This window comes from Meles meles, chromosome 2, assembly GCF_922984935.1.
Source record: "Meles meles chromosome 2, mMelMel3.1 paternal haplotype, whole genome shotgun sequence".
In the NCBI taxonomy this organism is placed as follows: Eukaryota; Metazoa; Chordata; class Mammalia; order Carnivora; family Mustelidae; genus Meles; species Meles meles.
In genome coordinates, this window is record NC_060067.1 from 6458428 (window position 1) to 6484872 (window position 26445).

A 26445-nucleotide genomic window follows, 5' to 3' on the forward strand; every position below is an offset into this window, starting at 1 on the left:
AGGGAAGAGAGAGAACAGGGAGACTTATTTCCAAAATCAGTGCAAGAAGGTGGTGGGGAGGAGAACAGGGATGTTGCTCAGCGGAATTTAAGAGGATAAAGGACTAAGAAGAAATGGTTGGATTTGACCTGTACGAGGTCATCGGTGACTTCAGTGTTTGTGAGGGTAAGCATTCAGTTTTGGAAGGATGAGATATAAACGTGGGGAAGGCTATGACGTCCAACAGCGAGTCAGCCTTCTCTCAAGAAATCTGGAGGCAAGGCGTAGGAGAGAAATAGAAGTGTCCCTTAAGACCAGAACAGGGTCCAAAAGAAGGTCTTTCAGACCGAGAAAGACCTACCTGGGCATGTTTGTAAGGAGCAAAGAGCCCATGAAGACTGGAAATTAACAAAAGGAAACCTCGTTTAAAACGGAGTCCTCCAGGGAGGAAGGGGGGCTCGCTCGGCCTACGAGCTGTGCTCAGCTGCGGACCTAACAAGAAGAGAAGGACCCAGCGGTGATTCTGCCTGAGCTCCTACTGCACTAGCCCAGCAGGAGGAAGAAACGTTTCTCCTTTTCCAGCAACAGTCCAGCCAATAAGAGACTATCACAACTCAACCAAGGAAAAACCATTTTATTTCCACTTCCCAATTTCCTCCAATGGACTTTTTGTTACTAACAGACCTTCCCCGCTTTCCCCTTGTCCTCTATAAATGTGTGTCCTTTTCTTTGTTCTTCGGGCCAGCCTCTGGTTTTCTAGCTCTTGGTCGTTTCACGTTGCCGCTCTCGGCTGTTCCGGAAGAAACCCATTTTGCTGGTTGGTTTTAAGATTAAGACCCCACCTGAAGTTGTGAGCAGAGGGAGTGTGTCGTGGGAATTCCGTAAGAGGAGAGGAAGCAGCGGCTCGAACACCAGGGGAAGGGTTGGCCTGCGATGAATGAAGGAGAGGGAAGAGGCATGCGAACAGGAAAGAATGGACAACGGAGGCAGGGAGTGACGGCCTCAGCTGAGTGGGAGAGAGGAGGTCCAGCTGAGGTTTGATGGAAAGCAGAGGAAATTGCCACTGGGAGGAGAGAGCACCTATTGGAAGACCTGTCCCTCCTGGATCATGTTGATTCTCCAGTCCTGGGTCTCTGCTTTGCTCCCTTCCCCGGCATCCTGGGGTCCTCGCCCCCACTCAGACCCCACTTAACTGTCCAGAGGACCAGGCAACCACTTCCTAGCTCCTGTCTGCACCTCCCTCCCCTCTGGTTTTGATCCACTCTGCAACCACTCAGGGTTTACTCCTCCTACGGAGCAGCTCCCCAAGGGCATCTCCTGGGTCTACCAGACTAACTTCAACCCCTCGGGAGCCTTCAAGGTCTCTATGACACAGCCCTAAGGACCACTCCAGGCCAGGCTTTTCCCATTGATCTGCACTCCAGCCCAACAGGGACTCTTCCGCTGGGACCTTCACCTCCCCATCTAGAGATTTCCTAGAAGGCACTTACTTCCGTGGAATCTTACCCTAGTCCACAATCCCACTCTCAGCCCCCAACCCTCAAACTGACGTGTTGGCCGACTTCAAAGAAAATAATTACATATTGTACACTGTCTTAGAACAAAATAGGAGGTTTTCTGTGTTGGTATAATCATATTTCTGGTTTATCTCATCCCCAGACGAGAGCATATATTCCTCGAGGGCCAGAGTTTGTTTATTCTTTGCGTTCTAGAATGCAAAGTCTATTATCTGTAGGCCTTTTCATTGTCTTTTTTTTCATTGAATACCTCGTGTATACTGGCACTAGGCTAAGTGCTTTTTTTTTTTAAAGATTTTATTTATTTATTTGACGGAGAGAGAGAGAGCAAGAGAGTGCACAAGCAGGGGGAGCAGCAGGCAGAGAGAGAAGGAGAAGTAGGCTCCCCACAGAGCAGGGGGAGCCCGATGTAGGACTCGAACCCAGGACCCTGGGATCATGACCTGAGCTGAAGGCAGTTGCTTAACCCACTGAGCCACCCAGGCGCCCTAGGCTAAGTGCTTTATAAGGATGATCTCGTGTAACGCCCCAAGAGAAGAAAACTACACAAGGTCACAAAGCTGATGAGTGACTGAACTGGGATTTGAACCCAGTATTCTGACCTCCCAGGACCCAGGCTCTGAAATTCTAGCTGCACTGAGTCCCTCACAGCTGGTTACTAAACCATGTCCAAGTTTCAAAGCATAAATCTGAGAGGTGAGTGTGCAAATGTGGATGGGTGACACCAGAGAACACCTCTGGGTGCTTTTCCAACATTTACGGTGAATTTCAGCCTTGTTCCTAATTTGTAATTGCTCTCTCTGCCAGCCCTCGCCTCCTGGGGGGAATGCACCCACCACCAGAACCTGTCCGGGGCTCTCAAGCCTCTGGCTGCAGCTCCTCCCCAGGGCACGAGCCACAAGCCAAACCGTTCTGCAGAGCAGTCACATTGGAGCCGCCCAGGCTCAGATTTCACAGGGACATTTTCAAACTGCCAATGTTTGCAAACCTCTGACTCATCTTAGTTCCAGAATAGACTCGATGCGGCAACCTCTTCTTATGCGAAATGATGAAGCCTTCAGAGAAAAGGGAAATCTGTGTTGGGAAATCTAGCTCACTATACTGGAAGAAAGCTAGATTATGCCTCTGCACACGTACAAGGGAGGACTCCAGGTGGAATAAAGTGCTACGTCAATGGTAAAACTACCACAAAACTGCAAAAAACTACTGAGAGCTGATAGAACAAAATCCAGGAGACTATCACTGTGATATTGCGTCACATAGGAGGCCAAAATATGTCTTGACATTATCAAAATAAGGCTAATCATTGAAGAATGTCATGGATAAGGTCAGCAGACAGATCCCGACGGGGAGATTTCTGTTATTAAAACTGACAAGGGATTAGTTTGTGGATCTGTAATGAACTCGGACAAATTGCCAAAAATTGCAAACAAAAACACAAACTCCAATGGAAAATGGAGCTGGGTTGGAAAATGAATGGGGGATGCTTTTCCCCGAGGCCTAGAACAGCACCTGGAATATAAAGGCACTCACAGTCATTTTTAGTTGAATAAATGAATGGCTAGCAAAAAGGTACGGAAATACTCAATTCACTGGTAAACAGATAAATGGAAATTAAAACAACAATATTATGTCGTTTTACATCCAAATATTAGAAGGAAGATGTGATGTTGCCAGTGAGAATAAACAGGGAGAAACAGTCTGGAGAACAATCTGGATGAAACCGAAGAGCCCATGATTCAGTAATCCCGCTCCGGACACGCTTGGCCCAGGGAGAGTTTTGCACAAGACCATACGCAGACATACAGTGTTATTTGGGGAACAGTAAGTTCAAGGCCTGGCCAAACCTTTATTCGAATTATGCTACCGTTCAAGCTTCTTCCTTCCCCGATCCTCCTTCCTTCTCTCTCTCCTTCCACAAGCTCCCCCTATGTTCTCCTGCTCCTTCTTCCAGGAAATCTCTCAAACTTCTAATCCCGTTTTGCCATCTGCTCCTTGGCAGACCCAAACTAATGCAGCCTCCCCCGTCGGACAGCTCCTCCCTGTCCCCCGTGTGGGAGGCTTTTCTCACCCTGCACGAAGACTCTGTAATGACCATAGTGGAAATAATCCAGCCAGAGGTTGGGGTAGCCAAATCTCTTCATCCTCCATCGCTAACACCCCTCCTAGCCTCGAGTCTCGCCATCAGTAGTGTGCCAGAGACAGTTTGTGCCAGATCAGAAAAGCCAGGTGAGACATTTTCGGGAATTTCGTGAGCTGCTTGGTAAACACGGTCATTATTAAAACTTAAATATACGTACAGTTAGGTAAATTACATTAACAACAAGATAATAAAAACTCAAAAACTTGTAGCAATGTAGTTACTAACTTTTGTTAACTATTAACAACTTTTTATCAGGATCTATGCCCTTGGAGTTCCTCCCATCTCATGTCTGGGCATCGGAAAGAATGTGTAACGCTGTGCGACTTGCTCTTGTGTTTGGAGACCGAAGGCCGGATTTAGAGGTGCTGGTTCAGCTCATTTCTCCGGGCAGCTGAGAGGTTGGCAGCGCTGAGTGCGGCTTGAAGCAAGAGAAGCCTGGTAGCCGGTCCAGGAAGCTCTGCCCCCCGATCCAAGGAATCCAGTGGATTTGAAACACCTGTGGCAGATAGGGCCGCCGCGCGGAGCTTTGGCACGTCCAGAAAGCTGAGGCCGAGCACAAGCCCCAGGGTTTTGCAGCCCAGCCGTGAATTCTGTGAACTCTAACTAGTCTCCTTTGGAGAGGCCAATCTCGGTTTGTGGCTTGGCACCAATAGGTACAGCGGCCTGATCATGAGCCGTTAGGCAGCCAGGCAGCTGGTGCCCATTGTAAACACGGGCTCATCTGTTCCGCTGCACCAAGAGGTCAGCTCACATTCCATGGGTCCGCACGACCTGCCAGGCTCTGTTCCGTGCAGTTTACTTCTAACATTCCCTTTCATCTTCACCACAATTCTGGGAGGCAGTTCTGTCATTTCGCCACTATCCCTGCTTCCGCTGAGAAAACTGATCCTGAGAGAGGATAACTGATTGGCCCCCCGGTCATATAGCTCGTAAGTAGCAGAGCTTGGTTTGAACCAGATCCCCTGGCCCCCACGTCCACATGTTTAGTTACCAAATTATACGGCTTCTCGTGATCAAGCAGAAGGTTTCTATGTAGGACTGGGTTGAGCAGAAGTGGAAGGCACAGCAGACTGCGGGGCGGGCTCGGTCTTCCCCCACTCCTGCTCTGCCTCAGTCTACACATCTGACCTAGGGATGCTCGCCCAGGCCAGGGGACTGACGGACAACCTGCGCGAGAGGAACGCAGCTGCCGCAACTGGACGCCCCAACACGCTAGCCCGACTCAAGGCTGGCCCTGGAGAACGACTGAGGAGAGTCCCCGTAGGCAAATCTTCAGCATTTCATCCTGCCGGCCACTTCGTCTGAAAGGAGACGTGGCCTGAGGTGCCTCCGTCGCCCGTACTGGTCGGTAGCTGAGGGTTTAGCTCGGTAGCCAGACTGGGAGGGATGATGAAGGCCAGGCTGATGGTGGCGAGGCTGTCAGGGAAAGGGGCACAGACTGGGAGGGATGATGAAGGCCAGGCTGATGGTGGCGAGGCCGTCAGGGAAAGGGCACTCAGGGCATCTCTCGGGACGGGTCCTCCAGAGGATGCGGGTATTTGGCTCTTCATGCAGACCCTGAATGTCTCCACTGCAGAGGCGGTGCTCAATAATTGCATGAAAAGGCTAACCTGGCCTTTCCACGTCAGCCCACGGGTTTCCCCAGGTACTCCAGCCGCGCCTAGTGGTCTCCTTCCTCTCCCCGCCCAGACTGACTGAATGCTTAGTCACCGCCACGCTGGTTCTCACCAAGTAGCAATTTTAGAGGAGGGGCTGGCACTATGGGGTCCATGCTTCTGGCATGTACTTCGTCACCCTGAAGTGTCTGGACTCACAGAGGACGTGACAAAGACTCATTTGCAGCACAACCGCTATGTGGCCAGTCCTGCAAACAGATGACCTTGAGGAAATCCCGACAGACCCAGAGGATGGAAGGTCACACCCAGAGATTCTGCATTTGAAGACAGATCACTCACTCACAAAACTTTGGGATTCCATAGTCTTTTAATAAACTCCCTTTTTGGTTAAATTTCACATGGTGGGTCTCAAAGAGAAAGATCTAGAAACATGTATTCCAGTAAGCGAAGATTGATTATTTCTGACTCTGTAGGAATTAGTCACAACTTTTGTATTCTTTTTGTTAATTTACATTTTCTGATTTTTCTACCATGAGCACTAGCATTTTTAACAAGAAATAATCTCTGGAAAATTAATTTTAAAATATATATTATCGGGGCGCCTGGGTGGTTCAGTGGGTTGAGCCGCTGCCTTCAGCTCGGGTCATGGTCTCGGGGTCCTGGGATCGAGCCCCGCATCGGGCTCTCTGCTCAGCGGGAGGCCTGCTTCCTCCTCTCTCTCTCTGCCTGCCTCTCTGCCTACTTGTGATCTCTCTCTGTGTATCAAATAAATAAATAAATAAAATATTTAAAATATATATCATCTTGAATTTCCATTAAATTTTATGACTTACGACTTTATCTTTAGGCACACATTTTATTTTCAAGACTAACATGCCTAGGGTGCCTGGGTGGCTCAGTCGGTTGGGCGTCTGCCTTGGGTTCAGGTGGTGATCCCAGGATCCTGGGATCAGGTCCCGGGTCGTGGGTCCCTGCTCAGCGGGGAGCCTGCTTCTCCCTCTGCCTCTGCCTCTCTCTCTCTGTCTCTCATGAATAAATAAATAAAATATTAAAAAATTAGACTAATGTGCCTAAAAAGGGAAAAACTTGAGTAAACTTTATTCAAAATTAAAGAAAATAATATTCTAAAAAAAGAATAAAGGAGGTATTCACTCAAGACTAGGGAAAATAATACTATCAGAAAATGCAATAGGATATTGGAGATATATATATATATATTTCTATAAATATATTTCTATATATATATATATATTTCTTTTTTTTAAGATTTTATTTTTGGCTAAGCTCTATACCCAACGTGGGACTCAGACGCACAACTCCGAGATCAAGAGTCTCATGGTCCAGCCATGGAGTCAGCCAGGTGCCCCAGAGTCATTCTGCTTTCATTTATGGTTTTATTTCTTTTTTACAAATAGTTGATATAACTATGTAATATTGACAATGCTACAAAAATGTGAGAAGACTATGTGTGAAGATTGATCTCACCACTGGTAGGATGTATAAGATACTGATTAACGGAAGCAGACAACCATTGTGAAATGCTTTTAAGTATTAAGCATGAACTTTATGGATGTTACTAAGTCAAAGTTGTACATCCATGGGACACTTATAAATTTTATTTAAAATTTAAAAGGAGACAGAGAAATAACCAAGTATGTAGCAAATAAAATAATCGTCTTCCCAGGATTCTTCTATGCTTGAGTTATTTTATAGAGGTCTTATTACATTCACATTTACGCTCCTTCCTGACATACGTCTTCGCAAGGAACTTAAAAAAAAAAAAAAGAGTAAACCTTCATTAGATTGGCAAATAAATGGAAATAAATTGTCCAGTCCTGCCCGCAGTCACTACCATGCCCAAATTCACAATCTCACACTCTGACATACATCCTTCTAGTACGCAAAATTTCATGTTGACCAATGAGCGTGATAAACGTGGGACTTTGGAAAGTAGTTGTACAGCATCAGAAGTATCCTGCTCCAGTTCCCATTCGTTCTGTGCCCACGTCCAGCCCAGCTCAGCTCAGCAAAGCCTCATGCTGCTCATCCCTTCTACTAAAAACCGGGACCCATCTGTGTAGCAGAATGAAGCTGAGGGTAAGGAATAGGGTAGATGACCCCGCAGCAGACACTGGGACGTGTATCAAGTACCTGCGCTCACGTGACATACGTGAGTGCGTGTGTACAGGGTGCACAGACCTCACGCGAATGGAAAGAACGAATGTTTACATATATGGATATAATATTGAAAAAATATTATATATATTAAATATATATAAAAAGAAATTTCTCCCTCCCTTGTAGTTGAAAATTTATTGTGAAAATAGAAGATATAAGATGTAAGGATAAAGGAAGAAATGTATTCCGGGGTTTGGAATGACAGGTGTTCTCAGAGGACTCAGCTGCAGTCAAGGACATCACCGCTCTCTAGTTAATGCAGCCGGAAGAGTGTAGCCCGTGTGTCAGGCAGGCTTCTTTTTGTCCAAAATTGAAGTAAATGTTCATCGACAAAATGGATTACACCAACGAGGGACAAATCAAAATTTTTTTTAAAAAGTGTTCTGCCACTAAAAATGTTAAGACAGAACTGAATTATTGAAACAGCAAACAAGGATATACATATATATATAGTCCTTGACAGGAAGAATATATATACACATTCATATATATACACACACATATATATATCACATACATCATTATATTTATGCTTAAGTATATTTACATGTGTTGTAAAATATATAATATGTGCAATTAATTAGGTAATTACATAAAATATAATAAACATAGGGTGCCTAGGTGGCTCAGTCGGTTGAGTATCCAACTCTTTTTCGGCTCAGGTCACGATCTCGGGGTGGTGAGATGGAGCCCTGTGTCAGTGGGAGTCTGCTGGGGATCTCTCCCTCTCCCTCTGCCCCCTGCATGTGCTCTCTCTCTCTCTCAAATAAATAAATCTTTGAAAAAATTATAGACACATTTTCTATATCATCCATGTAAATATATACGTTTGTGACCCTTGCATTCAGATGAGGCAGTTACAAGTACATCGATGTGGATAATTGTGTTAACTATAGCTCTCAGCCTATTACTGAGGCTCAGAGCTAAAGGATGGTATTTCCTCCCAGTCCTGTCATGTCGTGGAGTCTTCTACCCGTCTCCACCTCGCACTCAAGACTTCCCCTCACATGAACTTCGAGACCCGTCTGGATCTGCGCTTAGTCAATACACTTACTTGCCGGTAAGTGTAAGCTACCGTTAGTTCTCTCATTCGTGGAAAAGAAGAAATCTAGTATTGCATTTCCTGAACTTCACGCTGCCCGCACGGCTTCCTGAGGACACGTGGGTGTGCACATGGGGACACTGCATAAATGAGTGACTCAAGAGATACGACTTGAGCAACCTGGCTCGCTGGTTTCTGTGGTGACAGCGCTGGTCTGGGCACAGAACTCCAGGCGCTGAGGCTCTCTTGCTAAAAATGGTCTGCTCCGCCAACCTCCCACCCCACCCATGTGGCCCATGGCCTTCCCAGCGTGGCCGCTCCATGTGGAAGGCAACCGGGGCCAGCTTTCCAGGTTAAGAGAGGGGGATAGATAGGGGGTAAGAAAAAGTGGGGAAAACACAGAAAATACTGGTAGGTGCCCGGGAAGTGAACTTTTGCCCTGTTCTGTTTCCACACAAGCCTGACCCCATGGTACGACACTATTGTGAATCTCAATTCCATTTTGTCCTGACCCAAGCCACAGCCCTTTGTCCTTAGATGTGGAAGTAAAAGACACTCAGAGACTTTCTAGAGACTTCAGAGTGTTTGAGTGGCATAGTTTGCAAGGTACACGCCCTGCACGGGGACCCCTCTCGCTTCGGTCCCATTAAAGCCAAACTCAAGGAAGGTGAGTCAGCAGGAAGACAGCACCTGAGAGCAGAAATCAAATAGGCAGAATAAAAAAAGCAAAAACCAAATCCTATCTCTGGGCCTTTGTCTGGGGGTAAAGCATGCACTTTCTACCATAGCCTGAGTCCTGTTTTGAGAAGTACAGTTGACCTTTGAACAATACACTACAGGGGTCAGGGTCACCAACACACCCCTGCAACTGAAAATACATGTATACGTTTTGACTCCCTGGAAATTTTACTAATAATCTATAAGGTTGACCAGAAGCCTTATTGATCACATAAGCAGTTGATTAACATATATTTTGTATGTTATATATATATTACATACTGTCTTCTTACATTAAAGTAAGCTAGAGGAAAAATGTCATTAAGAAGACATAAGAGAAAATACATTTACAGTATTATACTGTATTTAGCCCCCCAAATATTCACATATAAGTGGACCTGCACAGTTCAAGCCTGTGTTGTTCAAGAGCCAGCTGTATTTGGCTTTTGGTAGTCAACTGTGCTGTCCCATCAGCAATGGTGAACCCCTCAGCCAGTCTTGCTGAAATGACCCCAGACTCACACTTGGCATCCTGTAGCCCCTGCTTAGAATGAAATCCTTAAAGGCAGTGGTTCCATGAAGGTCTGCAAGCAACTCCTCCAAGAAGAAGATCCACATTAAAACAAAAACAATGACAAAGAAAACACGTCAGCTGTCAGAAGTTTGATTCCCACTTGTCCTAATTAGAAGCAGCCAGTTCTTTATAAAGTACCTCATTTGAAATCACTTCCTTCTCATCTGGGAGTACACGTGTAGATAACGTTCATGAGCTGAATATAAAGGCTTTCAAAAGATGTCCAACTTTCTCTCCTTTCCCTACCCCCTTTTTTCTAACTCTTGTATTAAGGAGAAGCAACACTTTTTAGCAATGAGACAATTATTAAGCCCAGATGTCTGGAATCGAACCTATTTGAGATTGACAAGTGTGATACTGTGATTTTTCAGTAAGACATTTATATTCCGTCTTCTTCCCACTCCTGGCACAGAGCTAAAACCATTGCAATTTCCTAAGTGATAAGAGCCACAAAGGCTAAAGGAGAATTTTTTGTTATTCATAACCAGCCCCTTTTAACCACAACAGAGACTGTGTTAACAAGGTGGTTTTGGGAAAGCCCTTGGAGAGTCACAGGACGGAGTCCAGAGTCCGGTTGCCAGAGGAAACAACAGCGTGATGAGAGAGTGGGAACTCCTGCTCCATCCTTCGATCTCTGGCTGAATTAATCACAGATGACCAGTGACGAAATCAGCCACGCCTACCTATTAGAGCCGCCATAAAAGCCCAAAAGGACAGGGTTCAGAGAGCTCCCAGGTTGGTGAGTATGCGGAGGATTTGGGGGGGGGTGGTTGTGCTCAGGCAGGGCACAGAGGCTCTGCACCTTCTTCATACACCTTGCTCTGTGCATCTGACTAGTCCTGAGTTATCTCCTTTTATAATAAACCCATAATCTCGTGAGTAAGTGGTTTTCCTGAGCTCTTCCAGCAGATGACAGAACCCGAGGAGGAGGTGTAGGGACCTGCGATGCCCAGCGCGGAAGCACGAGGGGAACCTGACGTACGATTGGCATCTGAGGTGGGGGTGGGGTTGTGGGACTGAGCCCTTACCCTGTCGTGTCTGATGCCAACTCCATGTAGACAGTGGCAGACTTAGTTAAGTCAGAGGACACTCAGCTGGTGTCTGAAGAATCAGAGAATTCCTTGGCGTCGGGGAAAAAACCCCGACACATTGGGTGACCAGAATTGAAAGTAGTAGAGCAAGAAATGAGTGTTTTTTCCACTTGACAATATATTCATAATTTTGAGATCTGTTAAAAAGGAACACCAGGCCCCAAATGGAGTCCCTTCTGTTAAGCCCCACCAAGATTTAGCACCTAACCCAGCTGTGGGTTCAGCCTGCCCCAGGAGTGGGATTTTAAACCAGGCAGTTTGGAGTTTCCTGAGGAGCACGAGGGAGGTGCTCTGCATAAGAACCCCAGCCCTTCCTTCTCAGGGAGGTGACTTTGCCTACAACAAACTTCTCTCTTCTTTTGCTAATACCTTCCTTATCCCGCCCCTTTTCTGCCCCTAAAAGCCTTCCATTTCATAAAAGCCTCGGTGCGCCCTTCTGTTTGTTCAATGAGCTGCTGCCAATTCATGAACCATTGAACTAAGGCAATCTGATCTTCAACTTTACTTGGTTGAATTGTTCTTTAACTGATTTGGTGGCAGTGGTGGGACCAAAGGAGCCTTCCAGTGGTGTTGGAGACAACAAGAAACAGGTGTGGTGCCTGAGAACACGGAGTTCTCTGTCTTTCTTCTGCTTCTGAGGGCCTCTGGGAAGTTCCTCTGGTTCTGAGCTCCACTCTCTGCTTCAAGCTCCTGATCTGATCGGCTCTCCACATCCCCCACCCGCTGGAAACCCCCAGCTCTATCGGGGGTTCTGTCCCCAGGTCCACGTTGGCAGCTGTCGTTCCCCATTTGTTTGGGATCCGTCCATACCCCCCATTCTTTGGGGTCTGCTGGTTCAGTCCTTTTTCTGGTCTCCAGGTTCCACACAGGGAACTGCTGGTTACTGGGTCCAACTTAAAAGCCAGACTGGATCGGATTTGGGACTGGACTGGGTCCGCTTTGGGCTGGACAGGCCCAGTGGGAGGCCTCAGATATTCAGGCTTAAGTAAGGGCTTGTTGCTAATGATCACTCAGAAGTCAGCTGAAAACACTGGTGGACAGAAGTTGAGCATCTCAAGGTTCTTAGATGCTCCACCACGAGAAGACCCCTGCAACAGGCCCTCTTCGGCAGAGGTTTGGCTCCAAGAAACCCAAGGGCCTAGCTGAAAGAACTGGGACCCTTTTTTCCAGAGATCCACATGCCTGCTTGCTTGCTTATTTTATGTCTAAGAACTCTGCTCCCAGAAGCTGCAGATACCTAGAAAAATGGCAATATTTTACTAAAAATGACATTAGAATTACAATTACAAGTTAGAAATAGAATTACAAAGGCCATTGTGGGGAATATTCCAGTGGGATAAGATCACTCATCTAAGAAACGCACTTGAGAGCGAGAGGGTTCCAAGTTGGAAATACAGAATGGGACGCCTATTCAGCTGGTACGCAGAAGCCTCCAAAAGGTTTGAAGATTCCAAAATGATGTCATTGAACTACTTCATTACAGAAATCCAGTGAAAAATTAGAGACGCAAGAGGTACTTAAACTAAAAGACTGTAGGACTCAGGCGACTCCTGTTGCTCCCCTCTGTCCTTCTTCACCGAAGAACCTGTGACTTACTAATCCTCTGAACACCCGTTCCATTTGGAAGAGACTCTTGGACAGTTGCCTTTGAAAATAAAACTACTCAAGGTTGTAAATGAACCTCTCATTTATCGTTCACTTCTTGGTCAAAGACTGAGCTAGTGGTCATAATTAAAGAATTTCCTAAACCTAGGGAGGAAGCCCAGAAGTTTTTTGGAGAATTTGAGTCATTCTCAGGGCCCCAGACCCCGACAGCCCAGTCTTTATCAGCCTTACACATGTTGGTAGGACCTGGTGAAGTCCAAAAATGGATGCAGAAAGCAAGACCACAAAACCCGGTAGATGGTGTTCGAGATCCTTGGTCTTCAACATCTCAAGGACCACAAGAAGATCACAAAATAGAAGCTGAACTTTTACAAGCCACTCCCGGAGACTTCAGACAGGTGTAATCAAACCTCTCCCTAAATTACTTCACTAACCATTAAAGCCTGGGGCCATACAAGACCTCACACCCACAGAAGACCTCATCACCTGGGGGCTAATCATCCCTTGTACCAGTTCCTACAGCCGACCTCACCAGTCTGGAACCGTCATGGACACGATGTTGACTTTTCCAGGATTTGGGATCCATTCACAAGTCAGTGATTCCCCGTCTCCCCGTCATTCCAAACCTGGACATCTTTCTGTCGCGAGTTCCACCAGACTCAAAGTGGTCCATGGCTGTGGACCTCTGTTCAGCCTTTTCAGCACTCCCTGCTGATCCCAACAACCACTTTGCCTCCTTTGTACTGTCAACACTCTACCTGCGCAGTGATGCCTCAAGGGGTCATGAGGCCCCTTCTCACTTCTCTCGAGCACTTCACCAAGATTTAAGCAACACCCAGTTCCCTGGGAAATCCACCCTTTTGCAATACGTAGATGACCTCTTGCTACTTTCAGCCTCCAAAGAGGAATTCATAGAAGATTCCACTGATTTGCTAGAGCAGTTAGCTGAAGAGGAGCACAAAGTCTCTAAGGAAAAATCACAATTACCTCTAGACCCTGTTCATTATCAGGGTCATTGTCGAAGCCCTGAATCTCCCAAAAGAATGAAGCTAGTCCAGGAATTTCCTACACCCACAACTAGGTGACTAGTGGGTAACTAGGCTTGATCAGCTCTTGCAGACGATGGGCTCTTACTTTTTCACTATTAGCCACCCCAGTCTATGAACTTACTAAAATTTCAATCCCTGAACACTTTACTTGGGAAGACAACCGTGGGCAGGCTTTCAGGAGACTGAGACAAGCACTCTAAGACCTGCCTGCCTTGGGGCCACCTCACTGTGCAAATCCTTTCAGCTTATTTGTGCAGGAAGGGGATACTCAAGCCCCGGGAAGGCTCACTGAAGGGCAGGGTAGTAACCAGAAGCCTGGGACCCAGTACAGCACACAGCCTGGTTCGGTTGCTCCTGCCCAGCCCAGCCGTCGTATGGCTACAGTCACAGCTGCAAGGCGAGAATGGCAGTCTCATCAGATGTGACCCTAGCAAAGGACGTTTATTTGCAAACTGCACACACTGTCCAAAGTCTCCTTAACTCAGAATCGACTCAACATTTCTTGCAGGTAGACTAACTTCCTCTGAGATCCTTCTGCGTTCACCACCTCCTCTGAGTATTAGACGTTGCAACACCCCTAATCGCGCTACATTACTGCCTCTACCTGAGGAAGTCGAGTCCGCGACTACAAGGCACTAGCGTCCCATTTTGTGGGAGCACGCCCTGACTTACGAGATACTCCGTGAACTACTCCTGATCGCATCTCTGTGCATGGGTCATACCGTAGAGATGAAAAAGAGGATTTTCGAGCTGGCTTAATGATTTGTTTCCAAGATGACCTCCTCCAAAGGGGAAACCTTCCCTAAGCTCCAACCACGCAACAAACAGTGCTCTGTGCCCTTACCCGAGCAGGCCAGCTATCAGGATTATAGTATTTATAATTCGTATTTATACCCATAGCCAGCCTGCTTCTGGGGGGGTCCAGGATTTAGGGATGTTACCGAAGCAAAGGGGCTTATGTCCTCTGGGACTCAATCAAAAATGGGCAACAGGTAGACGATCTCCTTACTGCTAGTCTCTTACCTCCCGAAATGGTCATCAAAATGGAGCCTCATAATGAAAGACTGAAACCCGAGTGTCAGAGAAATACCACGGCTGACTTTCGTGCAAAGGCTATAAGGACCGCGGCGCGCGTGAATGAAGTCCACTCTGCTTCGGCAAAACAATGACCCGTCCTCACCAGATTCGGGCCACCCTGACCTCCTTGTCCACGGCAACAGTGTGCGCCTGAACCAGAAATGAAGATGCGTCAACAAGGGCTGGGGCGATGGGAAACTCAAGGCACCTGCTGGGTTCTTCCTGGCTCATGACGAACCCCTTTTTGGTTTTTGCATTACCGAACCCACCCCAGGACATTTAAGGTGAACTTGAACTGGGAACTGACATTAGTGGGGAGACGTCCTAAAGCTGCCAAGACGATCTGCACTGAGGTGCGACAGGCCAGCTTCATACACCTAGAGAAACTCTTTTGGTCTCCAAAGGCCTCAGACCTCCTCCCTCTGGAACCTCGGAACACCCGCCGCCGGACTCCTTCCTCCAGTTGCGCCATAGCGTGGGTCGCCGCTCTGTCTGCTCCCGTGCGTGCTGCCTGGGGGGGCGAGGGGGGGTGCCAGCCTTCCCCGGCTGCAAGCGGACCTCCTCTTGATGGCGAATAAACCGTCAGAGAATGTGTTTCCCACTTGGGGCATAGCTTCCACGATCTCCAGCGGTCAAGGCAGCCACTTTACTTGGCAAAGTGTCTGAGGCTTAATGAAAACCTTGCCAGCTTTTAGGAACTAGCATTGCCTTTATCGCCTGGACTCATCAGGCCAGGTTCAGAGAACTCATGGGATCCTCAAACTTAACATTTCTTTCTTTTAAAAAAAAAAGATTATTTATTTATTTGACAGACAGAGATCACAAGCAGGCAGAGAGGCAGGCAGAGAGAGGGGAGGAAGCAGGCTCCCTGCCAAGCAGAGATCATGACCTAAGCTGAAGGCAGAGGCTTTATCCCCACTGAGCTGCCCAGGCGCCCCAAACTTAACCTCTCTAAACTTGCTGAAATCACCGGACTCCCCTGGCTTAAGGTATTGCTTTCAGCCTTCCCAGCTGTTTGGGAAACATAAACTCAGTCCCCCGGAGATGGTCACCGGCAGACCAATGTCTTCTAAGACCTTTGGCGGATCCCTGCTGCCTCCTCCTGGTTTGACGAGCCGCCGCACCTCTTTACCATCGGAGGCTTAAGCACATCGTCCACAGATTGAAGATTTAATCTGATCCCACTTCAGGGCCACAGTCTGGAGTCCGGTGATTGGGGATTCCAGAAGCATCATGGAAGGATGACCACCCTTGAGCCCCACTAGAAGGGATCCTACCAAGGACTCCTGACCACTGGCACCGCTACGAAACTGGAGGCCGCTGAGCCCCGGAGGCACAGCCCACAGCCAGAGCAGGATCCCCCCGCACCTGGTCTTGTGCAGTTACTGGAGACCCTGAATCACGGGTGAGCAAGAGAATGATCTGGCCCCAAAGTCGACTGCTTTCTACCCAAGGCACTGATTAGCACTTCATCCGTGAACATGAAACTCCTTCTTCTCTTTCTGTTCATGACTCTAACACCGGCCAGGAAGGATAATCGCATCATCTGTATCTCCCAGTCCATCACTAAGGGAGGCAAACTGGCAGATTCCTGAATTCGTCACCTTGCCAGAGAGTCCCTGACCAATTTCTCTTCTCGTCCCACGTCACCACAAACTACGGTTGACCCCTGCTTGGAAGCAGGTACCCCAGTAGACACATTTACTCTTGCGAATCTCTGTACGTTTGCACCCCCACGTGCCCAGGATTATCAAGATCAGAGCTGCCCCCGCTCACGGAGAGATCGCACCAGCAGGACCCATCTTGGTCAGGCACTTAGGATGACCTTTTATTTCAGGCTGGGTGACTGTCTTCCCATGAGCACTAAAAACCTGGCTGACCTCTGGTGCAGGAGTAAGTACAGACCAGACTATGATCAGAGGCTTCTTAACTCTGCAGATTCCATCGCTAAGGCACTAGCTGCCCGGCAGATATCCCTAGACTTTCCGGCCGAAGTTGCTCTTGATAACAGGATTATCTTTTAGCGGAGCAAAGAGGTGTGTGTGTTTTGCTGCCCTTACACCACCTGCTGCCCTTGGATTAAGACTGCTGGGGAAGCTGAAACTCACTTACGTAACATCACCCGGCAAGCCACTTGGCTTAAAAGGGCGCCTCTGACAACAGGGTCATTCTTTGATCGGTTGGGTCTCGGGAACCCTGGCTCCAAAGTGCACTCCAAACATTGGGCATGATCCCGTGTACAGTTACCATAATAATCTCCCTGGTGGGTTCCGTTCTCTCAAAAGCTTGAAATGCAAGTTTGTAGCGGCTTGTCACCAAGCAGATGATCTCCCTAAGTCCGGAGCATCACAAAGAGACGAAGGGAGTGACTGGCTAAAACACGGTGAGCCTGAAGTCATGACCCGTGAACACCACGGAGATTCATCAAAAGAATGGGATCAACCAAAGCTTTTGGACCTACAGACCACCAGCTGAGAGCGGCACTAATGCCTTAAATTTGGATGACACGTCCCGGTGCTGCGGACAGTCTCCTGAAGGGGGCGGCGGTGGGACTGTGAAAAAGGAACAGCGGGTCCAAAATGGAGTCACTTGCGTGAAGCCCACTGAGATTAATACCTAAACGAATTGCGGTTTTGGGCTCCCCCATGAGTGGGATTTTAAACCGGTGAGTCTGGAATTTCCCGATGAGTGCCAGCTAGGCTCTGCCTGAGATCCCTGTCCTCCCCCTAAGAAAGGTGACCTTGCCTGGAACAATCTTTTCTTTTGCAACAATTTCCTTGACCCCCTCATTTCTGCCTATGAAAGCCTCCCACCCGACACGACACAACTCTTACCCTTGTGTCCCACCCGACACGACACAAGTCTTCCGAGCTCACTTCTGTTGGTTAGACAGGGTGGTGGCCAATTTGTGAGTCACTGAATAAGGCTAATTACACCTTTAAATTTACCTGGTTGGATTTTGTTCTTTAATAGGTTTTAACTTGAAAGGGCATGACAATCAGAAAAGATTTGATCCGGTCCCAATACCGTTGGGATATTTATGTATCCTTTCGGTTTTACCTCTCATTTATTGGAATTTTAAAACTGGATAGATAAGTTTATGTCATTGTAACTCCGTTCTTTAATGCCGTTTTACCTCCCAAATGAGCTCCACCAAGAGCAGAGAAACTCATGTGTTCCCTGCCAGATAGCCACGTCGTCCTAGCGACTGCCCTTTGCCAGCGTTGCACCGTGTCTTATGTGTCTTATGAACTGGGATGCCACAGTCAATCAACTAAAGTCCCCAGGGTAATTCAATCTTCAGGAACTCCAAGAGTGGGATTTATAAATGTCATTATGGAACAATCCCATTGTTTGGACTCCTCCCCATGTCTAGACTGTCAGGTAAATAATCCTTTACTATAATATGCAACCCTATTTCCAAAATCTAAACATTATTTCTTTTTCAGGAGCTTACTGTCACCATTTTGGCAAACATCTTTCCCTGCTTTCACCATCAAAATGGACTATGCCTGTAAAATCCCTTCAGCCTGTAAGAGTAAGTCTTTAAGAATATATTTCTAACAAAAGAACTTCTAAGACACTTACAAATAGTAAGTTCTGCAACCACTTTTCTTTCTCGGTATTAATTCGTTGAGAATTAACCTTCACTCCTTCATGTTCTGTTATTTTTGAAGTGCAACTGGGATAGTTTTATGTTATGTATTAAATTCACATAACCTTAGATATTTTGCTCCAGAAACCATATACCAGGAAATTCTACTGAACATTATTTACATTATTTATAGGCTTCTTGAAGCATCTTGTGCTCTAAATTTGTGTCAGGCCCACATCTGAAAATAAGAGTGTCATACCCACTACTGGACAAGATAAAAAGGACCATTCTTCCCGTCTCAGGTTTCCAATCTAAAGGAGGCAGTCAATGAGTGATTACTAAATGAACGAGTAGGCAAATTTGTACAACATTTTACTTCTTTCTGCAGGGTTTTCACATCATTATCTGGGAGAAGTTTGGGACCCTCTGGAAAAGAGAAGAGGTTCACAAATATTCATCTCGGAGTTCTGTTCAGGTGTTGCATCATTATCTCCAAATTTCCGGGACTACAAGGAGTATCTTCTTTGTTAGTCACTTGACATGAGAGGTGGGCGGGCACAGAGTTTATTTGTAGTAGTATTAGAGCACATACTTGTTATGTGTGTTTGTGGGCTTTGTGATTATCAAGCAGTGCTCATTAACCCTTGCCCTCGTTCTCTCAGACAAATCCTACAACTCTGCCGAACTGCAAAAAGATGTTCCCGAATGCAATTTTGAATTCTTTAACATTCATCCGTTGCTGACAAAAAACACACTTCCCATTTAGTTACTCAAAGAGAACCATGATGTTATATCCATTCGGAGCATGCAGGTGGTCCTACCAGGTCACTCCACCCTTTGAACAACCAATTTATCCATAGAATTAATTGTCCCAAGAATGCTAGGAATACGATGAGTGGTTGTCCCATCTTTAGAGACATTGTGTCTACCAGAAAGCCAGGAGATCCCCCGTCTTACTTATTACACATACAGTGTGTATGTGTAACTTTCTCATTGTTGGTCAACATGCAAGCTATAAGACTTTCTGGAACCTGTGTTTCCCCCAGACTCTGGCTTCAGTGCGAGGGACCAGGTACACTGTGATACCCTCCAGATCGGATGTTCTAGTCTCAACATATACACATACCTGTTCCTGCAGCTCCCTTTTAAAATTCTCATCTTGAGCTTTACATGACACCTTGGGATCAACCAAAGGTTCATCTGCTCTTTGCTTTTTCCACAACTTGGTGTTCAGATACCATGCTCCATATCTCATCTTCACACACTTTGGTTTATGAGGATTCTACAGAAAATAACATCATTCCCAATTTCATTCATTTTTTATATTTGTCATTTCAATAAACCTAAGATTTAGTTTCTGAAAGCAGTAACATTTATTTTTAGCTTATGACTGATCCTTGCCAAGGAATTTTATGAAGTTTCAGAATGCTTTTATTTATAAAGGTACCATGAAAAGTTCATGAACAAGAAAAAATGGATGGTTAAGTATAGCCTTCGACTTAGACAAACGTGGGTTCAAGTCCAGCCTCCCCCACTTAGTAGCTATGAGTCCACAGGCGAATTACTTAATCCTTCATCTATAAAATGAAAAAGCAGTGAACCTGCTTCCCTCTCTCTCTCTCTCTGCCTGACTCTCTGCCTACTTGTGATCTCTCTCTGTCAAATAAATAAATAAAATCTAAAAAAAATTGTTTAATAAAAAAAAAATAGAGGGCCGTCCTTTCTTTCTCCCATTCTTCAGTAGCGAATGAAGGCCACAAAGAGATCTGTTGGGTCGTAGCCTGATAGTGTGGGTGGAGACCCACACACCGAGCAAGACAAAACTATGAAACCACGAAGATTCTGCCCCTCTCTCTTCTCACTCACATTTAAACCTGAAGCAGAATGTGTGGTTCATTTTGAGTCAAGTCAGATCTGCCTTATCTAAAGCAGAGAGAATGGGACAGAGCAGAGAGGAGGGAAAGCCCTCCTCAGAGCGGAACTCAGCATTTCCATCCCTCCATTTCAAACATACTGTTTAAAAGTTGTAACCACCTCAGGTACTCCTTGTCTTCCCTCCCTGCCTCACTTTTCTTAATGGGACTTATCCCCATTTGACATGCTGAGCTGTCTTCTGATGCTTGTCTCTCCATTCATGCTTTAACATGCAGGCTTCAGAGTTTGTTCCTGGATACAAACCCCTGACATCTAGAACAATATTCTGGACATAATAGGTGCTCAATAATATTTACTGAATTAAAATTGGATTGGTTAACTTGGCATTATGGATACTTTGAGCTGGATAATCCTTTGTTGGAAGGTCAGGGAGGGTGCTCTCCTGTGCATTGTGGGATGTTTATTTTTATTTTTTAACTATTTTTAAATTTTTTATTTATTTAAATTATTTTTTAAAATATTTATTTTTAAAAATTTTTTATTTAAATATTTAAATATTTTATTATTTATTTGTCAGAGAGAGAGAGAAAGCGTGAGTGCACAAGCAGGGGGAGTGGAAGGAAAGTGAAAGGGGGGGAAAGGAGGGCATGAAACCTCTACTACTGTTATGGGCAGATGTGAGCTCTGGAGCATGTCCTGTTGTTGGGTGACCAGGAGTCTCTCAAGACTCAGTACAAACACAATTTCTTTTGTGAGGCCTTCACTGAACCCACCCTCGCCCCATGCTGGGTGGAATTGATTACTTCTTCCTCTGTCTCTAGGAACCAAGGCATTCTAGTTAATCATTTACATGTTGACCCAACTAGGCTGTAAACTCCTTTAAACGCAGGCAACAAGCCTTTGCTTCTGCTTCCTCATTTGTTCCCAGCACTTTTTGGCACCTGGCAGTAGGAAATCAGAAATGTTCGTTGAAGGATTGCATAGACAAATGGATGAATGAATATACGGGGCAAACAGAGATATGCAGCCGTAGGGGCCCAGGTGGCTGGGAGAGATTAGCAGTAAGAACGAATTAATGTCAACCCAGGGACCTGAAAAATCTCCACGGAAAACTGGCATATGACCTGGGTTTAGAGGAGGGCATCAGAAGGTAGATGTGGGAAGAGGGACACTCCCCGCAGAGAGAATATTATGAGCACAGGAAAGGTTGTGGGAAAGCTTGGAGTTTTAAAGGAGAACAAAGAACAATGTAGCAGGAGTCTGTGGGATAAAAATAAAGACGGGCATTTCCACTTCTGGAATGGGGATCAGATTTACCCTCCCACATGCAGCAGCCAAAAAAGAAAAGAAAAGAAATAAGTATAAATGTATATATCCATATATAATGGTTTATAAGACACTAGACATCAAATAGCAGGTACAGTGATCCCCTAAGAGACAAGAAACAAAAAAGATAAGCCCCACAATGACTGCAGCTCACTGTCTTTTTTTCAAGATTTTATTTATTTGAGACTGAGAGAGAGAGCACAGAGGGAGAAGGAGAAACAGACTCTCTGCTGAACAGGGAACCCAGTTCAGGGCTCAGTCCCAGGACCCCAAGATCACCACCTGAGCCGGAGGCAGTCGCCCAACCCACTGAGCCACCCGGGTGCCCGCCCAGCTCACTGTGTTGAGAGACATTCCAGGCCACAGCGCAGAGAAAGGCTCAGGAGGAGACCAGCAGACACTGAGCTGAGTGGATGGAATTGAGCGACCAGACCAAGGCGGTTCAAGTCGGCAGCAACGAGTAACAGAAAGCAGAGAACTGCATGGAGAGGGCAATCAGCGGTTGCAGACGTCCTCCTCAGCACGTGTGAGAGGAACTACCCAAGCTTAGGGAAAGAACCACCCAAAAGGGTTAGAAGAAACAGCGAGTAGCATGCACATGGGGTCAGGGACAGTCTCTGTTCCCTTCCGAGAAGCCTGAGGATCCACAGGACCCTGGGTGGAATAAACCGCAGAGTCTTGTCCCTCGTGGAGAATCACCCATAGACTGAACAGTCAGTCCTTCCTAAGAAATTCTGAGACGAAGACCCAAGAGGATCAAACTTTTCCAAATAAGTTTAACTACATCCCAGAACAAAATTCAAGTTTACAGGAATACAAAAATATTCTGCCCCCAAAAGGAAACTCCAGTGTACCGCATCTACGAAAAAAATCACCCACCATGAAGAGAAGCAAGAAAACAGGATCCATAACGAAGAGACAAATCGATGAACGGAAACTCCACACAGAGTCGGTACAGATCTTGGAACTAGCAGACACAAACTTCAAAAACAGTATTTCATATGCTTAAGATTAATTAAGAAGTAACTGTATTTCATATGCTTAAGATTAAGAAGAGATGTGGAAATATTTTTTAAAAATTCAAGTCAAACTTTTGTTTTGTTTTTGGAGTTTTTTAAAGATTTTATTTCTTTATTTTAGATAGAGAAAGAGAGAGAGATCATGAGCACAGGGTGGAGGGGGAGGAGGACCAGAGGCAGAGGGAGAAGCAGGCTCCCCACTGAGCAGGGAGCCTGATGCAGGACTTGATCCCAGGACCCTGGGATCATGACCTGAGCCAAAGGCAGACCCTTAACCCACTGAGCCACCCAGGTGCCCTTCAAGCCAAACTTTTTGAAATGAAAATTTTAATGTATACAATGGCTGAAAAACACACTAGAGGCGATCGATGGCTGATTAGACATTGCATAAAGAACAGATAAGAATCTGTAAGGACTGGGCGCCTGGGTGGCTCAGTGCGTTAAAGCCTCTGCCTTCGGCTCAGGTCATGATCCCCGGGTCCTGGGATCGAGCCCCGCATTGGGCTCTCTGCTCAGTGGCGAGCCTGCTTCCTCCCCTCTCTCTGCCTGCCTCTCTGCCTACTTGTGATCCCTGTCTGTCAAATAAATAAATAAAATCTTAAAAAAAAAAAAATGAAGGCACGGTATGGATATTTTCAGACACACAAAAGCTGATGGAATTAATCACCAGCAGATCCTCGGTAGAAACAGGGTTCAGGGAGGTCCTACCAGCAAAAGAATATGACCCCATATGGAAATGTACTTGAACTTTCACATAGTGACCCTCTGTCTGCCAGTCAAAAGTTCAGTTTGGGCAACAACCAGCAGGGCTGGTAAAACAACACTTGTGCAATGATTTGTACACACGGGGATTGAGCAATGTGATTCAGCCCCGATCTGGGGCCAGCCGGGGTTCAGGCGTCGGGTGTGATGGACACAACCTGCCCGTCCAGCATCGCGGTGCACTTTACGCTTTACAAAGATGAAGAACAAACGGAAAATTTCAAGTGCTGCTATTAGTGTCGGAATGCATAGTTTCCCTAAACCTTATGCAATGGAGCCAAGGAAGGAAAACATCACATAGGTAAACGCAGGTCACGGAATGGTGTTCAGCTGTAGAGGACAAAGTTACTATGTTTAAATGCTAGAAATATAGTATCAAAGATCACAGGTAAAACACAGAGGGTGGAATAATATATTGTTTTTCACTTTCAGAGAAAGGAACTTCCCCACCCTCACACCCCAGGCTTGGACCACCAGTTAAGTATTTAAATCTGTTATTGAACTTGGGAGGCCTGGGTGGCTCAGTTGGTTGAGCCTCTAAGTCTTTGTTTTGGCTCAGGTCGTGATCTCAGGGTCATGAGATCGAGCCCCAGGTTGGGCGCTGCACTCAGCACAGAGTCTGCTTCAAATTCTCTCTCCCTCCCCGCCCTCTCTTGCAAATAAATAAGTAAATAAAATCTTTTAAAACAATCTGTTATTGGGCTGAAACAATTTGATTTGTAAATATATGTTTTTGCAGCTGTATAGATGTAAAAAAGTAGAAACGCACTTAAAAGTCCGTTCTACTTCCCTTCAGAACTCAGTGTGTTTTTTCTCCTCTGTTTCCTTGTTCTTCTATCTTCATGGGCAAGTGGTATTGAAAAACTGAGCGATTGTTAGTAACCGGCAAGCATGTGCTCAACAATGACTGTCTGTGGTCAATAAGACTCCCCCCAACACTCAAGACTTCTTTGGATAAAGAATAAACAACTTTCATGATCATTAACTGCAGCATTTAACTCTTAGAATAATAAACTTTCATGTATATTTCCATCAACTGTTAGATTTTCAACATGTAAAACACATAGAGAGAATTTCAACATATAAACACATAGAGATAACAATGACTATTCAGATATTAATAATAATGCTAGGGGTGGCTGAGCGGCTCAGTCACTTGGGCCTCTGCCTTCGGCTCAGGTCATGGTCTCAGGGTCCTGGGATCGAGCCCCGCATCGGGCTCTCTGCTCAGCGGGGAGCCTGCTTCTCCTTCTGCCCCTTCCCCTGCTTGTGCTCCCTCTCTCATGCTCTCTCTCTCTCTCAAATGAAAAACAAAATCTTAAAAAAAATGCTGAATGTTATGCCTTGTTTATGTAACTAGCTTTATTATGTATATTAAATGTTCATTGATTTAACAAATATTTACTAAACACCAAAAACATTTTTCAAGAATTCTACTGAAAAAAGGCCACTGCCCCCTTGAAGTACCAGAATTCAAGAACATTGAAGATCTTAATCCAACTTAATTTTTTTTCATTTTCAGTATTCTCGTCTTTGGAAATTACCTGTGGTTTTTGGAGTTTCTGCTCAGAGTCTGGTTTCTGCAAAAACTGTGGTTCCTGCAGTTTCTTGAACCCCACTCTCTTCTTTAGCTCCGGAGGAGCCTGGTTGACCATGTGGGGCACATCATGGCTGGGTTTGCTTTGACAGTCAATGTCAAACTGCTTCAGGATGAACTCTTCATCAATGTCGGAACTTCCCTAGAACAACATCACATTGCATGAGTCAAGGACAAAAGGTGAAATTCTTCTTTAATCCAATGGAGGTATTTGATTATGGCTGGAGAAGAGGTCGTTTGGAGGACAGGTAGAAAATGTTCGGTCAACATTCACTGGGAACAGGAAGTATTGGACCGGTGGAGGAGATCGTCAGCACGCTACGGGACAACTCAGAACAGCCAGGAGCAGCGAGTCCCTGAGGGAATTAATGGGCTGAGACAAATTCAGTCTGCTGAATCCTAAGCCGACTTCTGAGTGCATAAAGAATACATGGTGTGGGGGCACCTGGATGGCTCAGTGGGTTAAGCCTCTGCCTTCTGCTCAGGTCATGATCTCAGGGTCCTGGGATCAAGCCCCACATCGGGCTCTCTGCTCAGCGGGGAGCCTGCTTCCCCCTCTCTCTCTACTTGCCTCTCTATCTACTTGTGATCTCTCTATATATATCAAATAAATAAAATCTTAAAAAAAAAAGAATACATGGTGTGTACAGTACACACACACACACACACACACACACACACACACACACACACAGGAATATTACTCAGCCATAAAAAAGAATGAGATCTTGCCATTTGTGACAACATGGATGGACCCAAAGGGTATTATGCTTAAATGAAATAAGACAGAGAAAGACAAATACGACAGGACTTCACCTATATGTGGAATCTAAAAAACAAAACAAATGAAAAAAACAGAAACAGACTCATAAACACAGAGAGCAAACGGGGGGTTGTCAGAAGAGAGGTGAGGGGGGGAATAGGAGAAATGCGTGAAGGGGATTGGGAGGTAAAGGTTTCTAGTTATGGAACGAATAAGTCATGCTGATAAAAGGTACACCACAGAACACAATCTGGGGTATTGTAATAGTGTTACGTGGTGACAGAGTAACTCCACTTGTGGTGAACACAGCAGAGTGTGTAGACCTGGCAAATGCCTACGCGGCACACCTGGAACGGGAGTCAGATAAACGGGTTCAGATAGAGGAGAGCAGCCAAGAGGCGGAGAGAACACCTCGCGGCATTTTAGGACCTAGATCTAGCCGTACCTGAAGCTCCTAGGACCTCAGGATGGTTCCCTTCTCTCCCTTAATCCAATCTGAATTATCTTTCAGTCACTTTCCAATGAAATAGTCCTGAATAACACATTGCCTAAAACTGACTAATGTTTTCAAAAAGCAGGAGGGGAAGATTATATATCCTGGAAGGTCTTCAATCCAGGAGAAACCTAAGAAGACATCTGCAGGGACTCAAGAACACAAATAGGAATTAAAATGGATTCTTGGAAGGAGGGCAAGGAAAGACTTTAAGAACTAACAAAAGTCTACTCGTGTCAGAAATACCTTTTGTGAAGGCTGTGGTTACGCGTAACTGTCTGAGTACTTACAGATAAATATAACTGAGAAAAATGAGTTGGAGTGAAGGACAGAGAAAAAAAGGATATGGAAATGGAAAATAAAAATATGAAATAACAGGGTGGGGGAAAGGAGTAGTTATTGGCCAAAATATATAAACTTTTTGGCC

The 26445-nt window shown here is 45.8% G+C and overlaps 1 protein-coding gene and 2 long non-coding RNA genes across 8 annotated transcripts in view; 2 read left to right on the forward strand and 1 right to left on the reverse strand.

Moving 5' to 3' along the window:
• The first annotated feature begins 4055 nt into the window (after positions 1 to 4055).
• LOC123937199 lies at positions 4056 to 5836 on the forward strand. Its single transcript, XR_006817433.1, has 3 exons — positions 4056 to 4568; positions 4772 to 4983; positions 5482 to 5836. It is a non-coding gene; the product is annotated as an uncharacterized LOC123937199 (long non-coding RNA).
• Positions 5837 to 6642: 806 nt separating this feature from the next.
• Positions 6643 to 26445, reverse strand: part of FAM47E (family with sequence similarity 47 member E) — a 33148-nt gene continuing 13345 nt past the window's right edge. The window contains exons 5-8 of one of the 4 annotated variants that reach the window (XM_045985898.1): positions 24710 to 24904; positions 19310 to 19465; positions 9715 to 9789; positions 6643 to 7023 (exon numbers count right to left, since the gene is read on the reverse strand). In XM_045985898.1, the coding sequence (XP_045841854.1) occupies positions 6958 to 7023; positions 9715 to 9789; positions 19310 to 19465; positions 24710 to 24904 (492 nt within the window). In that variant the 3' untranslated portion in view covers positions 6643 to 6957. Of the gene's footprint in view, positions 7024 to 9545; positions 9790 to 19309; positions 19466 to 24709; positions 24905 to 26445 lie in introns of those variants that run through there. The other 3 variants (XM_045985916.1, XM_045985891.1, XM_045985905.1) reach the window with 3 other exon arrangements.
• On the forward strand, positions 10489 to 24710 carry LOC123929835. 3 transcript variants are annotated; one of them, XR_006815976.1, is made up of 4 exons: positions 16781 to 17253; positions 18038 to 18126; positions 18572 to 18658; positions 24688 to 24710. It is a non-coding gene; the product is annotated as an uncharacterized LOC123929835 (long non-coding RNA). The 3 variants fall into 3 exon arrangements; XR_006815974.1 differs by lacking the exons at positions 16781 to 17253; positions 24688 to 24710 and adding an exon at positions 10489 to 10762 and having other exon boundaries at positions 18572 to 19189; XR_006815975.1 differs by lacking the exon at positions 24688 to 24710 and having other exon boundaries at positions 18572 to 19189.